Below are 16,789 nucleotides of genomic sequence, written 5' to 3'. Positions count from 1 at the left end.
GGGTGAGAGCTGCTCAGTGGTGGAATGGACTCCCTCAGAAGGTGGCAGACTCTCCTTCACTGGGGGATTTTCAACAGAGGTTGCATGACCACCTGTCAGGCCTTCTTTTGCTGCAATTCCTGAGGTTCTGTGAAGAGGGATCCCAGCACGTCCAACACTCCAGGAGTTCCTGACGGAGCCCCAGAGGCGCAGGTTCCTCCTGCCCGACTACTTACCTGTGTGTCCAGGCATCCCAGCCTGGCTTACCGTAGAGGGGAAGCAAGCTGACTTGCACTTTCTGCTCACAGCTCCTCCCTGGCTGGCACGGGTGCCCTTGCGCAAGAGAAAGGGGCTGGCAGACGGTTAGACGGTTAGTCTTTCCCACCGCCCCTCCCTTGCTTGGGACGGAGACATCTCCAGGATGACTTGACTCAGCTCTGGGCACTCTCACTTCGCACCACGATGGCCTCAGGAGGTGGCGTCGCCCTTCTTCTGGGGCTGCTGGTCTTTGCAGCTGACCTGCCACGTATCGTATCGCAAGGTAAGTCCTGTGAGCTGCCAGGTGGGCGGTTGGGAAGAGAGGTCCCTCTGGCCTCCCGGTCCAAGACCACCAAACCCAGCTCCCTCCCATCTCTGTTTGGCTTGCTACCTGACCATTCCTTGTCCTCCCAGTGGGGCATGAAGTTGAAATGCTAGGCTTCCCCAATACCCTCCAACTATGGCTTCACAGGCTGCTTTATTTAGGCCTACTGGGGTGGCTTTTTAAGTCAGACTCACAATTCTTGCTTTCCTTCACACACACATGGAACTAAACTATCCATCCACCACTCAAAATACAGTCATTTCTTCTTCTCCTCCTTCTCCTTCTCCTTCTCCTTCTTCTTCTTCTTCTTCTTCTTCTTCTTCTTCTTCTTCTAAAAATATGGGAACATTTAGCCACTAGAAATCACTATATCATTTAAAGATTTGTCTGATTTTCAAAAAGAGAGGAAGATACATTTGAAGGCTAGTTCCTTTTTTCTTTTTCTCTTTTTTTTAATGAAACGGCAATTTATTTGAACAGTTTGCAGAGGACACACATACATATATATCTCACACTATACATATGCAAACTGTCTCATCTAACTTTGTCTTGCATTGGACAAAGCAAAGCACTATGATTAAGAAAAATCAAGTGGTTTGGAAAAAATAAATTTAGGTCAGATATGATTTTAACAGAAATTATAATATCCGGTCGAAAACAATTCTGCTGTTCTATTTTATTTTATTTTATATTTTAATGTATTTTAATTAAAGATTTATTGGTTTACAAAAGTATGTGCAATGCCTCCTTTTTTCAAGTTACATTTTCTACAGACCAGTCTCATTTGTTGAGACATTAGTGTTATATTAGGTAGGAGGGGGGAATGGTGAGTGGGTCTGGGGTCTGGTGGCGATGTTTCTTTCGCCTTTTGATGGCTAGTTTCTGTGGGGCAGGTGGCTGGCAGGGAGCATCTCCTGACTTCATGCCCTTCTTGGAAGCTTCCTGGCAGCTGATCGCCATCGGAAGCAGGAGGCTGGGCTAAGTGGATCCACCTGGATCTCAAACTGCAAGGTTGCTCTTGCGAGACCCTCTCTGATCCTTTCTTGGAGCTCCCAACCAACTGCATGGATCATAGGAAACCCCTGATGCTTTGCCAACTGAAGATAAGCTACGACCCCCCCCCAACCCCCAGGAACCTTTGCATCAAAGGTTCAGAGAAGGGCAACCAAAATGATCGAGGGGATGGAGAGATTCCTTTATGGGGAAAGGATGCAGCATTCGGGACTTTTTAGTTTAGAGAAAAGACCAAGAGGCAGCATGGTGGAAATTTATAAAATAATGCATGGCATGGAGAACGAGGATAGAGAAAAGTTTTTCTCCCAAGCATCATAGAAGAGTTGGAAGGGACCCAGAATAAATCTTGTCAAACCTTCTGAAATTCAGGAATTTCAACTAAAGCATCCGTGACAGATGGCCATCCAGCCTCTGCCTAAAAACCTACAACTTGTGGACAGTTGGAAGATTCAGGACAGATAAAAGAAAGGCCGTCTTCACACAGTTAAACTATGGAACTCCCTGCCACAGGAGACAGGCATGGCCACTAACCTAGATGGCTGCTGAAACAAAATTAAAAAATTCCTTCCAGTAGCACCTTAGAGACCAACTACAGTATTTTTCGCTCCATAAGAGGCACCTAGTTTTTAGAGGAGGAAAACACACAAAAATAATATTCTGAATGAAACAGTGGATGTATGATTTTTATGGTTCATGCTGTGGCCACAGACATGATATGTGATTTGATGGTGAATTTGGGGTGACCCAGTCCAAAAATCCTGAGGATCCATGTGGATCTGTGCTTTGTAACCACGTTTTTGCGCCATTGCGGCCCCACGCAACAGTGGGTGCGTGTTTTTTTGTGGTGCAGGCTGTAGCCATGGACATGGTATGTGATCTGATGGTGAATTTGGGGTGACCCAGCGCAAAAATCCTGAGGATCCATGGGCTTTTACCTCCCCCCTCCCAAGCAGCCTCCTTTATCGCTAGCGTCCCTTATCTCCCTCTGATCGCTTGCCGATCAGCTGCTCAGCGGCTTCGTTTCAACACCCCCTTCCCTCTTTCTAAAAAAAAAAAAAGCACGATTCGCTTTTTGCCCTGGGCAATTTGGCTCCAGGGACCACGCATTCACTCCATAAGACGCACAGACATTTCCCCTTACTTTTTAGGAGGAAAAACGTGCGTCTTATGGAGCGAAATATACGGTAAGTTAGTTATTGGTATGAGCTTTTGTGTGTATGCACACTTCTTCAGATGGCTGTGTTCTGTCTTCAGGGCCAAAGGCAGCAACATTTCTGAACGGCAGTTGCTTGAAACCACAGGAGGGGAGAGGGCTGTTTTGCTGGAATCCTGCTTGTAAGGTTCCCTTTGGGGCAGCTGCTGAGCTATGCCTTCCTTTCAATGTCTTCCTTCTCCCCCAGTGCTAAACTGGTCCCCACTTGTCTTTCTTTCCTTCCAGACCGACCTGGCTATTGCAGGGAACTCCCTCTCCATTCTGCTGACCCCTCTGGTGGGGGTTCCTGCAACCAGTGCAGTTCGGATGCCAACTGCCCACCAGGCAAGAAGTGCTGTGGTTCGCCCTGTGGGAACACCTGCCAGGCACCGGAGCCAAGTAAGAACACCCTCCCTTCTGGGTTCTGTGCTTCTTTCCTTTTTGGCCTGTTTCCTATGCACATCTTTTTTTTTCTTCTGGAAAATCAGGGGTGGTTGTTGCCATCTTGCGCCCTGTCATTATCTCCTAGGAACGCTCACGTCTCCAGACTCCCTCCAGGCAAGATTCTGGCCTGCAACTGGAAAAGCCAGATTGCGTAAAGCCAAACGGTGAAAATGTTCCAGAAGGCCTGCAGATGGAAGTCAAAATTGTCAGCATTTGATTAATTGCTCTTTGCTTTCAGGAATGAGCTTGCATGTGTCTGTCCGCTTCGGAGCTTTGAAACACATTTTAAGCTGTTTTAAATTTTCTGTTTTTAATTGCTGTAAGCTATCCTGGGACCTGGGACCAGTAAGAGCTGTTCGACAGTGGAATTTGCTGCCAAGGAGTGTGGTGGAGTCTCCTTCTGTGGAGGTCTTTAAGCAGAGGCTTGACAACCATATGTCAGGAGTGCTCTGATGGTGTTTCCTGTTTGGCAGGGGGTTGGACTCGATGGCCCTTGTGGTCTCTTCCAACTCTATGATTTTATGATTCTATGATTCTACCTTAGGGGGAAGTGGCACCCCAGGCTTGTGCTGCCGGTGGGCAGCTGCGCAGAACGAGACTCTTTTTATATATATATATAATAATATTTTATTAGGTTTAACAATAAAAAGATACAACCAGACATAATACAATAAAAACACACAAAAATACAAAACACAATACAATCTTTCACAAAAAAGAAAAAGACAATCAACACACCACAAATAACATAAGGCAGACACAAATCACTCTTTTCTAGTTATTCATCTTTGATTAACTTGTTTTCCTGACTTCCTCACACCTCCCTTTTTTGTATCCCTCTTTAACAATTAGCTCAGCAAATTCATATCGTACTACTTTGTCCTTAAATATTTTATCTCCCAAATTTATAGTTTCCAATTTTTATCTCTTGTTACTAGAACCTCTTCTTTTTATTTCAATGTCATCCACATTCATACATTTTACAGTGCTTCTGTAAATAAATTTTAAATTTCCTCCAATCTTCTTCCACCAACTCTTCTCCCTGGTCTCGGATTCTGCCGGTCATCTCAGCCATTTCCATATAGTCAATTACTTGCATCTGCCATTCTTCCAAGGTGGGTAGATCTTGCGACTTCCAATGCTTCACAATAAGTATTCTTGCTGCTGCTGTAGCATACATAAAGAAAGTTCTGTCCAGAACGAGACTCTGTGTGGCAAGCAGTGTTGCTGTTCATGTGCCACAAATATCCCCCCCCAGCACTTCTCTTCCTCCTCTTCTTCCTCCTCCAGATCTTTGCAGACTTCCTCCTGTCACAGGTCCCTGCAAGGCTTTAATACGGAAACTGTATTACAACTGGGGGAAGAAGAGGTGTGAGGAATTCATCTACGGGGGCTGCCAGGGCAACCTGAACCGGTTTGACACCCTGGAGATGTGTCAGAAAGCCTGTGGGGGTCAAGGTAAGCACAGCTCCAGCTCTGGGCTTTGCGGGGACCCTGGGGGAGAAAGTCCCCTTGAGAAGGGGTCCAGAAAAGAGGCAAGACTGGATCCCCAAGTATAGAATCCTAGACTAGTAGACTGGGAAGGGACCCCTGAGAATCATCTGGTCTGCCGGCAATGCAGGAATCACAACCAAAGCATCATTGACGGATGGCAATCCTGTTGCAGGGCAAATCTGCTGTCTCACTAGTACTATTAACTACTCGTGAGTTGGGTTGAAGAAAGAGTTCAAAATTTATTTACTGCAGTAAATAGGTTCAGCGTGGTCACTTCCACAAAGGCTGAACACGTGTGTGTGTGTGAAACTTTTATAGGGTTTACAGACAAAGAATTAATATAAAATCCAATCAGACCACTGCAGACATTTGCAGAGGGTAGCTGGCAGAACACTCACTGGATACAACTTTCTAGATGTCCAGCCTGCAACTTGACGTGTGTCCAGCCCTTCTAGGGCCCCTCACTTCTAACGTTTTGAAGCCTACATAGATACAAGCCTAAAGGTAAAGGTAAAGGGACCCCTGACCATTAGGTCCAGTTGCAGACGACTCTGGGGTTGTGCGCTCAGTTTGTTCTATAGGCCGAGGGAGCTGGCGTTTGTCTGCAGACAGCTTCCGGGTCATGTGGCCAGCATGACTAAGCCACTTCTGGCGAACCAGAGCAGCGCACGGAAACGCTGTTTACCTTCCCGCCGGAGCAGTACCTATTTATCTACTTGCACTTTGACATGCTTTTGAACTGCTAGGTTGGCAGGATCAGGGACCGAGCAATGGGAGCTCACCCCGTCGTGGGGATTTGAACCACCAACCTTCTGATCGGCAAGTCCTAGGCTCTGTGGTTTAACCCATAGCACCACCTGCTTCCCTTAGATACAAACCTACATGCCAAAGAAAAGAGAATTGTAGTCTCAAGGAGCTGCCTCTCCTGATCTGCTTGTCTTCCTGTTCCAGGTGCGCCCTAGAGCAATGGAGGGAGCAGGTGAGGGTCTGCCCCGTGGGAAAGAAGATGGAGCAGTACCCACGGAGCCCTCCTGCTGGGCTCCTTCCTCCCTCCTTCCTGAACCCCATTCTCCCACCCCTCTGCGGCCCCTGGGAGCCTGCCCTGGGGGGCTGACGGGCTCCTGGAACATGCTGGGTAATACAAAACAATAAATTTATGCAATTGACTGGCTGGTTCACTGTCTCTTCCCTCCCATGGTATCCTGTTCTTCTCCCAAACCCCGGACCCTTCTTGGCCATCAGCTGTGCAAAGAAAGGATGTGATCCCAAATACCTTTACTAGGAAGTGGCTCCCATTGTACTCAGTGGGGCTTACTTTGGAGTAAACATGCTCAGCCCTGCCTTCTTGCCTGCCTCCTGTGCTGATGGGTGCGAGCTGAGGGGCTGGTTTTGGTGCCCAGCCTGGGATACAAAGATGGGGGGCACAGTTGGTTAGTCTGGGTGGGGAAGCAAATGCAACCCTCCCAACCTCCCCCAAATTTCTTACTATTTTGTAAAATGTATACACTGCTTGATTGTTAACAAGCTTCAAAGAGGTTTTTTGGGGGGAAGGTAACAAAAATAAGAATAAACTAAAAAGAGATTAAAACTCACATCAAGATTAAAACTCACATCTGGGTGGGCTTGTCTAAACAAAAATGCTTTTAGCAGGCGCTGAAAGGAAGACCTTGAAGGCAGATAGGTCCCACCATGCTAAAAGGTATTATGCGGCAGGTGTAACTGTGCCGGTTCTGCAGATGGAAGCGATTGAGTGGGCGCATCTTGGGTATTGCAACCTTGCAGATAAACTAGCCCTCAGGATGAATCTGCTCCAGAGGCCACACACACTCTGCCATGGCTTCACTCCTTCCTCGAGTGCCTTCCCCTGGCTGGGATTTGTCTGAGGATGCCCCTTGCTTGCCCAGATAGAGAGGTGGAGGGGGTGGGGTGAACAGAGGAACTGTAGCGTTTCCAAAACAAGGAAGGATTGGACTCTGATTAATAGAATACTCACAAGGCTTGGCCAGCAAGACTCTGGGAAGAGTGCGTATAATAATTCCTCTCCACCCTCCGGCCCAGGTCGTTTTATTCACAAAAGAACTTTTTACACAGTGTTCGTAAGAACCAATCAGATTTCCTCTGAGCATATCAAAAAAACCCACGTGGGGACAAAGTTAAAGATTAAAACTACAAAGAGCTAATTTCCTACTTGAGCATGCGTATGTAATTCAGAGTAAATAAAAGAGGAAGCAAGGAGGAATGCTTTTAGAAAACTCTGGAGGTCATAATCAGCAATAAGGATAGGACAGGTAGTATTTACCATCTCCTTGTGAACGTTAACAAGCTACGTCAAGCTACCTTCTAGCTTTATGACCCAGGATGCCTGATGAACAACTGTGTATTTAGAATGCTGATACGTGCCTGTCAGGTGTAGAGAAAGCAGAGATGCAGAGGCTTGTGGGATTCGATCAGAAATTATTGTCAATGAATTAAACCCAGTCAACGCAATGCTTTCATCGCGGACACCATGGGCTGATGCATATTTCATAATTCCTCATAGCAATCCCACCTGACCTCCACACTCTGGATATTTGCACCCCTACAAGGAACCACTTTTGCGTGGCCAGAAAGCAACCCCCGGTACAAAGATGCAGTGACTCTGCCCACCTTTTGCCACTGACCTTGTCTGGCAATGCCATGTGTCTCCAGGAATATTGCCCAAGATTGCCTTGAGTGGAAATAAATTCCCTGGGGTGGGCCAAACCCAAGCCCTGCAGGATCACTGTGAGCGCTCTGTGATCCCCCCAGATTCCCAGACTTGATGGCTACAGCGCCTCCTTCCCTGCAGACCCTCTTGGGAGCTGAGAGCAGCAAAGGGGCCCCTCTTGGTAGGTCCTCTGCCTTCAGAGGCTGAGGGTGGTGGCCTCGGGAGAGAGGGCCTTCTCAGTGGTGGCCCCTGAGCTGTGGCACTCCTTCCCCACAGAGGGGCGCCTGCCTCTGCCCCTGAGGTCTGTGTCTTTGGCTGCACCAAGCCCAACGCTCACCCCTGCTAGGTGCTCTGTCATGCACCCTGCAGCTTTTGGAAATTTCAGTGGTCATATTATCCTGCCTACACAAAGGGAAAAAAAGGTCTCTTTCGCATCATGATGAGATACGTAGGAGTCTGGCAGGACATTTTGCCTTCATTTCTCTCTCCCAACACATCATGATCTTGTTTTGATCATTGGATAAAATAAAAATGCAGGCAGGTTTCTAGCTACAGGCACCCACAAGCCAAGCTGCTCTTCTGATAAAGGCTTTGACGCTGCAGGAGTCTTTAGGAGCTGATCCAGCTCAGATCTCCAGCACGGCTGGGGAAAACCTCAATGTCAGCCACCTTCTGCCCTCCATATGTGCTGGACTGCAGCTCATAAGAGCACAAGAAGAGGTTGCAGAATCAGGCCAACAGCCCATTTAGCGCAGCATCCTGTTCTCTCATAAAGCCCAAATTGCATTCCAGTATATACCATTTTTCACTTGGTTTCAAACTGATTAATATTAAGCCTTTTGCTTCATTTGTTTAGCCGGTTACGTTTCCTGTTAACAACACAACGAACAATCATTTCCCCATACCATTTCAACGGAGGTATAACACATACCAAATGTGGAGCGTTTGAATTAAATATATTTGATTCCTCTTGTCTGCAAACTTCCCTCCAGGGAAATTTGCCTGGAAGAGATGTTCCCTTGCACTCACGCTGATAAGAACACCATTTCACCCAGAATCAGGTACTAGTCAGGTTCCATTTATTTGGAGAGCAGAAACACAAAGCGAACCCCCAGCAGGAGATGCTGCCTGGCGCAGAATCTTGCCCCTCTTCTCAACTGCTTCTCAGCTGGTGCCAGAGGAATCGTGTCTTCTCCAGCATCCTTGTTAGGCTGTGGGGAGAAGAGGAGGCAAGTATCAGCCTCACACGACTCATCCTGACTAAAGGCTTTCCTTCTCTCGGTCAGAGTCAGGAGAGGATTTGGTGGAGGAGATCCTTGGCGATAAATTGATTTATTAATTTTCATTTCATTAAAAAAAAAACCCCTTCAAAGCAGTTCAGGTTAGTAAGACAGGACTAAACCTCGCAGAAGCCGTGCTGGTTTGTCTTCAGCAAGACTGATAATTTTAGTCTTCACCCAGAATGGACAATAAGGCAACAAGCCCAGCCAGGGCTCTCCTCCAGGGGCAGAGAGGACACATACAGACCCTCCAAGTGTCCCTATTTTCCAGGGACAGTCCTGGATTTACATCCTAGTTTCTGATCCCTCTTTTCCTTAAGAAATCCCTATTTTCACCAGAGGAATGTTGGAGGGTAGGCAGTTCTTCGACCCCTGAGCCAAGCAGATACGTACTGTATTTTTTGTTCTATAAGACTCACTTTTTCCCTCCTAAAAAGTAAGGGGAAATGTGTATGTGTCTTATGGAGCGAATGCAGGCTGCACAGCTATCCCAGAAGCCAGAAGAGCAAGAGGGATTGCTGCTTTCACTGCACAGCGATCCCTCTTGCTGTTCTGGCTTCTGAGATTCAAAATATTTTTTTCTTGTTTTCCTCCTCCAAAAACTAGGTGTGTCTTATAGAGCGAAAAATATGGTAACTATGCAACCTTTAGAAGACATCTGAAGGCAGCCCTGTATAGGGATTTTACATTTTTTAATATACAGCATTGGCCTGAATATAAGCCTCACTCCCCCTGCAAAAAAATCTGACCGTGAAAAGTTAAAGCACAGCTTCAATTTGCAACCTTACAAAATTTGGCTTTTATGATATCGCTGCTGAAACAGACATACGGTAAAATGGAACGGGTGTGAGTGCCTGCAGAATTTTAAGGGAGTCGCTTATATTTGGGTATTGTCTTTCTCCCCCCCCCCAATGAATTTTAAAGGTGCGGCTTATATTCGGGTGCGGCTTATATTTGGGCCAATACGGTATGTTGGAAGCCACTTGGGGCAACCCTGTCAGGTGGGCGGAGTATTCTTCTTCTTCTTCTTCTTCTTCTTCTTCTTCTTCTTCTTCTTCTTCTTCTTCTTCTTCTTCTTCTTATTGAATAGGACATCCCTATTTTCACTGGAGAAATGTTGGAGGGTATGCATATAGTTATTTTATATATATATATACATATTTATTGATTTTTTAAACATATCAGTTCCACCAGTCATACAACACAACTTCCCTTCTTATACCATGTTTTAGACTTCTGTCAACACCTCTGATGATTTTCCATGCTTTATCACTTATTCTGCATTTCTTAATTTCTCTATTACTCTTAATTATCATTAACTAATAGTTCATCTCATAGTCTTTCTTGCAGTATTTCCAATAGTCCACCTTACAAAACTTCTTGCAAACCTACTAGCGCGATCTGTTCACCACAATTGCTTTCCAAATAGTTCATATATTTACTCCAGTCTTCTAAGAATCTCTGGATATATGCATATAGTTAGACTGTGGAACTCACTGTGACAGTGGTCTCTAATTCACAGAGGAGGAAGAGAACTCCGCCAGTGGCTTCTAGTCGCCATGGCCATATGCCCCCTCCAGGATCTCAGGCTGCAAGCCATAAAAGAGTTTGAGTGACCATGTTGGGAATCAGAAAAGCCCTGGAGCCTTCCCTCCAGCTTCCCTCAGATGAAAACAGGGACATTTCTCACTCCCCCAGCAACGGACGATTCTTGGCCCCCCATTTTTGTCCTCCCCCCACAGAACATTTCCAATCAGAACGGGCGAGTCCCACCACCACTTCACCACATGCCCTCCGCCGTCCTGGGTTCGAATCCCCACCCAGCCAAGAAGCTCCCTGGGTGGCCTTGGGAGCCAGTCGCGACCTCTCAGCATAACCTACCTCGCAGGTTTGTTGTGCGGATTAAATGAGGAGGAGAACCACTTGGGCCACCTTGAGCTCCTTGGAAGAAAAGGTGGGCTGTAAATTCCTGGGGTTGGACTAGATGACCCTTGGGTTCCCTTCCAGCTCCACGATTCTGTGAAATGTGATGACCAAATAGCCCAATAACTAAACCCCTGGGATTAAACATTTTAAAATGGGCTTCTGGAGCTGAGCAACCCTCTCTGCGGGATGGGGGCTTCTCTGGGGGGCTTACCATATCTGCTGCAGGCAGCTTCACACAATTTCCGACTCTCAAAGTTGTTCTCGTTCCCTTGGCATCCCCCCCAGGTGAAGGGCAGGCATTCCTTTTTCTCATAGCTGTAGTACCAGCGCTCTTGCAGGATAAAGCAGAGTCCTTCGTCCGGAGGGATGATGCAGATACCTGGTGGGGGCAGAGGAATGGGGCTCTGAGAAGCCTGGAAAGCAGAGAGTTCAAAGAGAGACAGAGACCACCTGGGTCAGGCATAGGCAACCTCGGCCCTCCAGATGTTTTTGGCCTACAACTCCCATGATCCCTAGCTAACAGGACCAGAGGTCAGGGATGATGGGAATTGTAGTCCCAAAACATCTGGAGGGCCAAGGTTGCCTATGCCTGGCCTAGGTGATAAAGGCTCTGGAAAGGGCTCAGTGAGTTGGATCTGCTTAGTCTGGAGAAGAGGAGATGGAGAGGTGAACCTAGAACCATCTAGGTTCTAGGATCCAGTAAGGATGGAGCAAGCTTGCTTTCTGCTGCTCCAGAGGGGAAGACCCAAATTCCAAGAAAAGAAATTCACACCCAACCTTAGGAAGAACTTTCTGTTGCTGAGCGCTGTTTAATAATAATAATAATAATAATAATAATAATAATAATAATAATAATAATAATTTATACCCCGCCCATCTGGCTGAGTTTCCCCAGCCACTCTGGGCGGCTTCCAACAAAGATTAAAAATACATTAAAACATCAGTCATTAAAAACTTCCCTTCAGATGTCAATAATAATAATAATAATAATAATAATAATAATAATTTATTATTTATACCCCGCCCATCTGGCTGGGCCTCCCCAGCCACTCTGGGCGGCTTCCAAAAGAATATTAAAATACTGTGATACATCAAACATTAAAAGCATCCCTAAACAGGGCTGCCTTCAGATGTCTTCTAAAAGTCTGGTAGTTGTTGTTCTCTTTGACATCTGGTGGGAGGGCACCACCACCAAGAAGGCCCTCTGCCTGGTTCCCTGTAGCTTTGCTTCTCGCAGCGAGGGAACCACCAGAAGACCCTTGGAGCTGGACCTCAGCATCCGGGCAGAACGATGGGGGAGGAGACACTCCTTCAGATATACTGGACCGAGGCCGTTTAGGGCTTTAAAGGCCAGCACCAACACTTTGAATTGTGCTCGGAAACGTACTGGGAGCCAATGTAGGTCTTTCCAGACCGGTGTTATATGGTCTCGGCGGCCGCCCCCAGTCACCAGTCTAGCTGCCGCATTCTGGATTAGTTGTAGTTTCCGGGTCACGTTCAAAGGTAGCCCCACGTAGAGCGCATTGCAGTAGTCCAAGCGGGAAATAACCAGAGCATGCACCACTCTGGCAAGACAGTCCGCAGGCAGATAGGGTCTCAGCCTGCATACCAGATGGAGCTGGTAGACAGCTGCCCTGGACACAGAATTGTCCTGCGCCTCCATGGACAGCTGTGAGTCCAAAATGACTCCCAGGCTGCGCACCTGTTCCTTCAGGGGCACAGTTACCCCATTCAGGACCAGGGAATCCTCCACACCTGCCCGCCTCCTGTCCCCCAGAAACAGTACTTCTGTCTTGTCAGGATTCAGTCTCAATCTGTTAGCCGCCATCCATCCTCCAACCGCCTTCTTCTAAACATCAGATAGTTGTTTATATCTCTTTGACATCTGGTGGGAGGGCCTTCCACAGGGCGGGTGCCACCACCGAGAAGGCCCTCTGCCTGGTTCCCTGTAACTTGGCTTCTCACAGTGAGGGAACCGCCAGAAGGTCCTCAGAGCTGGACCTCAGTGTCCGGGCTGGACGATGGAGGTTGAGACGCTCCTTCAGGTCTACTGGGCCAAGGCTGTTTAGTGGACTCCCTCCAAAGGTGATGGCTTTTAAGCAGAGGTTGGATGGCCACCTGCCACGAATTCTTTGGCTTCAAGTCGTGTAAGGCAGGGGTTTGGACTAGATGACCCCAACAGGTCCCTTCCAAATCTATAGTTCTACGAGGAAGGAAAGGGGTGTAGGCAAGAGCCAGCAGGTTCAGAGAGAGAGAGAGAGATCCTGGAAAGTGATGCAAGCGGAAACTCAGCAGTGAAAGGGGAAGTCAGAGATCATTTAATGGATTTCATCAAGAAAGGGGAAAGTGTGGTTGGATGAGAGATGGTGGGGCAATGGGATGGCAGAAGGTGGTTGGGGAGAGGATGAAACAGCCAAGATGACCTATAGTGGCTAAAGTTTGGGACTCTGTCCTGTAAGGTGTTGCTGAATAAAAGCGTGCCTCTCCTTCAATCTGTCATGCTTTAGTTGAGATGCCTGCATTGCAGAGGGTTGGACTAGATGACCCTGAAGGTCCCTTCCAACTCTACATTTCTATGATTCTATGAAATGGGGAGGCAGGGAATCAAAGGACAGTCCCCACAGGACCACAAGGGTTTCAAGCCCTGTACTCACCAAGGTCTGCAGACACCACAGGCAGCTTGGCCCAGAGGGCAATGAATGCTGGAAGAAGGCAGAAGATGTCCCTGGACCTCATCATTGTGCTTGGAGAAGGCTCTGAATCCCCAGGACTACTGATCCAGGCTGTGACCCGACTTGCTTTGCAGTGGACCTGCCCCCGTGCGTTCTGTTTGAGGGAAATCAAGCACCCACACAGGTGAAACTATTACTTACAAACCAAGTTTTTGCCGCTGAAGATGATCGTTGGGGCTCCCTGCCAATGTCAGAAGTCTGCAAGGCTTCTTCCACAATGATTCTTACCTGCAGGTACGGAGGCCAGCTTGGCCCAGAGAAAAAGGAGGAGCTGCAGAAGCAGAAGAATGAGGAGCTCAATTCTCCTTGTGCTCTTTGGAGATAAGTTGGATGCCCCAATGATGAACTGGGCTGAAGTCAATCCTTGCCCCCTCTTCTCTTCCAGCTACAGCTGATGATGCCCAGACCAGCTCTGAAGCTGGGAGGCAAGACTTGGGCTGGAAAAGAGTCATCTGATGATGAGCTTGGTCGGTTAAGGACATGAAGCACTGAGGAAGCCTTAATTTGAGCTCCAGTGATCAAGGAGTCCCAGAGAGAACACCAAGTGTACGAGGACATCCCACCAGGCGGTATTTTAATTGGAGGACCAACAGCTCCAAGGTTCGAAGCAGGTGGGAGATGAAAAGGTCCCACCTACATAAGGAACAGGGTCCGTTTATCACCAATCAACAGGTTACAAGAGTTCAAACTGACCAAAAACAAGCCTTGCGTTGTTCTTCTTATGAAATGGCTAAAGAAACGGCCAGTTACTTCTCATCTAAAATGACGAAAGAGGACGGAAGGGGTCTAGCTAGCCATAAAAATACAGATGCATGAAAAGAATGAGGCAACGGGGCTCAGGAAACAAGCTGTTAGGGCAGGAAACCCTTTCAAGAAATCACCAGTTAAGGAGCCTGTTCACCATGTTTGCATGGGTTGTGTGCATGGAGTAAGAAACAATGACGCAATGAAGAAACAGAACTTTCTCTCATCTATCTATATTTATCTATCATCTATCTATCTATCTGTCTGTCTGTCTGTCTGTCTGTCTGTCTGTCTGTCTGTCTGTCTATCTATCTATCTATCTATCTATCTATCTATCTATCTATAATCTATCATCGATATCTATCTATCTATCTATCTATCTATCTATCTATCTATCTATCTATCATCTATCATCTATCATCTATCTATCTATCTATCTATCTATCTATCTATCTATCTATCTATCTATCTATCTATCTCTATCTATCTATCTATCTATCTATCATCTATCTATCTATCTATCATCATCATTATCTATCTATCTATCTATCTATCTATCTATCTATCTATCATCTATCATCTATCTAATCTGTCATCTATCTTCATTTTCAAAAACAGGAACAGAGAGCATATTTAACCCCCTGCCCCACTTATAATCTTCTTACCGAATACAGCAGGTTTTCATATGACATATGACTTCCCTTCCAATCTTTTCCTGGTTCCTTTTGCTTTTCTACTACTCTGCGTAATCCACATCTTTTTAATCATCCAATTTGTTATATCTTAAATATCCTATCTATTTCAACTCTGCTGGATTTACACAAGACCTGCTACGCATGTATTTGTCTATTCTGGTTCTTGAAATAGTCAATAAACATTATCCATTCCTCCTTACATGCCTTATCTTCGTCAGACCAGCCAGTTCAACATATTCGAACATTTTACACTGCCATTCTTCCTGAGCGGGTACTAGATTTCTTCTCCACTTTTGTGCCAGTAGGGTTCTAGTTGTGGCATATAGTACTAAACTCTTTTGTTTTTTGGGGACCTCCATTTGGTTACCACCCCCAAGAGGAAAATTTCAGGTGTTTTGGGGGAAGTTTTTTAAAGTATCTTTTTTAATTCATTCTATATAGTTTCCCAATATTCCTTAATTATTTTTCAGGACCACCACATGTGGATAAAAGATCCCCCAATTTCATTACACTTCTAACATATACCTTTTTCTTTTTTAGACATTTTTGCCAACATGGTGGGTGTGAAATACCATCTGTGGGCCATTTTCATCATATTTTCTTTTACGGCATAACATGCCGCAAAATTCTTATTTATTTTCCACAACTTTCCCCATAATTCATAATCAATATTGTGACCCACATCTTGTGCCCACTTAATCATGCTCGGTTTCACAAATACAGAACTTTCTGAGACATGGCAGCAGAGCCACAGTTAAAGTTTTGATTTCAGCTCATCTCGGAAGAGCAAGTTGCACCAACTATCCCAGAGTCCCAGAGTCAGGAGGCTCAGAGAAGCAATGCGCTGACCTCAATCCAATATTCCACCAAGGAAATTAACCCATGGCATTTCCAGATGGTTTCTGATGCAAGAAGTAGAGTTTCTTTCTCCTTCATGGCAAAACATCTCACATCCAGGAGCCATTGCTGTTGGAGTGCTGAGAGGTGTCTAATGGCAGAAGTCTTGATGGCCTTTCCAACTCTACAATCCTATTATTCTATGACTCGCAACCGCAGAGTATATGGATTTTGGCCATCCCATCTCCTTCTTCTTCCCACGCAGCGCAGCCTGAGCTTCATTGTTCAGTCCTGCCTGCAGTTTTGTCTCTGGGCAGCAGGGGGCACGAGAAGACCTAGAATCATTGAACTGAAGAGTTGGAAGGGACCCAAAGGGTCATCTAGCCCAACCCCCTGCTAAGCAGAAATTTCATGTCGCCATACAGGTGCCTTCAGTTCAATCCAGACGTCTCGGGAGGGTGCTGTGTTGGCTCTTCTGAGTAGAATCCAGAAATGCAAGAAGGGCTTTCACTCTTGCTAGAAGCTCAGCCTTGCACTCTCCGGTTCTGGAAAGCTCCTATAGAAGAGTCCTGTACGCACAGAGAAATAGAAAGCCCCAAACATATATTTTTTAGATGTCCTTTTGATGTTGAGATTTGTAGAGACACCATTGATCCTTTGCTGAAGAGGCTCACCGATCTTTCAGACAAGTCTAAAGTTAATTCTCTCCTCTTAGGCAAAGATCCCAAGACGACCTGGCTGGCAGCCAGATTCTGCGCCCAGATTTGTAGGCACAGATCATCCTCTAGAATAAAATAGCTTACTAGGGAAATGCTGAAGTCGTTGTTTGGGGTGCCTCAGGGTCAATTTTTATGGTAGCCCAAATCTCAGTTGTAGGGGTGTATGTATATATCTCAATTTTAACTCATGAGCTATTGCTGCAATCTGCTCCGATTGTATATTTTATCTTTATGAACGCTGTTTTTACTTTGTTATGTGAGCCGGTCTTTGACCATAATTTGCCTCCTCCCTTTGGTTCTGTTGTTCTTCTTGTTGACATTTTCAAAATTTAGTTTGGATAGGTCTATAGCATCTGGAGCGACAACTAGTGAAACAAAGAAATAAAGCAAAACTAATTAGAAGTCCCATAAACACCAGGGCACAGTAAAGAGAGATCACAAATGCCATGCTTAATTGTACATGA

The 16,789-nt window shown here is 46.2% G+C and overlaps 2 protein-coding genes across 4 annotated transcripts; one reads left to right on the top strand and one right to left on the bottom strand.

Moving 5' to 3' along the window:
- Nucleotides 1-355: 355 nt before the first annotated feature.
- LOC310764787 (kunitz-type serine protease inhibitor 28-like) lies at nt 356-5,873 on the top strand. Its single transcript, XM_083619281.1, has 4 exons — nt 356-520; nt 3,015-3,167; nt 4,503-4,670; nt 5,658-5,873. Exons 1-4 carry the CDS (start codon nt 442-444, stop codon nt 5,666-5,668), a joined length of 411 nt encoding a protein of 136 aa, XP_083475407.1. The 5' UTR covers nt 356-441; the 3' UTR covers nt 5,669-5,873.
- A 2,581-nt stretch (nt 5,874-8,454) lies between these two features.
- On the bottom strand, nt 8,455-16,563 carry LOC310764804 (kunitz-type serine protease inhibitor vestiginin-5-like). Of its 3 annotated transcripts, none has more exons than XM_083619302.1 (4): nt 15,619-16,563; nt 13,253-13,601; nt 10,810-10,977; nt 8,455-8,603 (listed from the first exon to the last, which is right to left on the bottom strand). In XM_083619302.1, exons 2-4 carry the CDS (start codon nt 13,335-13,337, stop codon nt 8,599-8,601), a joined length of 258 nt encoding a protein of 85 aa, XP_083475428.1. In that variant the 5' UTR covers nt 13,338-13,601; nt 15,619-16,563; the 3' UTR covers nt 8,455-8,598. The 3 variants fall into 3 exon arrangements, with proteins under 3 accessions (XP_083475428.1, XP_083475426.1, XP_083475427.1); XM_083619300.1 differs by lacking the exon at nt 15,619-16,563 and having other exon boundaries at nt 13,253-13,424; nt 13,559-14,303; XM_083619301.1 differs by lacking the exon at nt 15,619-16,563 and having other exon boundaries at nt 13,253-14,303.
- Between the last annotated feature and the right edge of the window lie 226 nt (nt 16,564-16,789).

This window comes from Podarcis filfolensis, assembly GCF_964270895.1.
Source record: "Podarcis filfolensis genome assembly, chromosome: 6".
Taxonomy (NCBI): domain Eukaryota; kingdom Metazoa; phylum Chordata; class Lepidosauria; order Squamata; family Lacertidae; genus Podarcis; species Podarcis filfolensis.
Note: the sequence above shows the minus strand (reverse complement) of the source record. Positions and strands in the feature narration are given on the sequence as shown.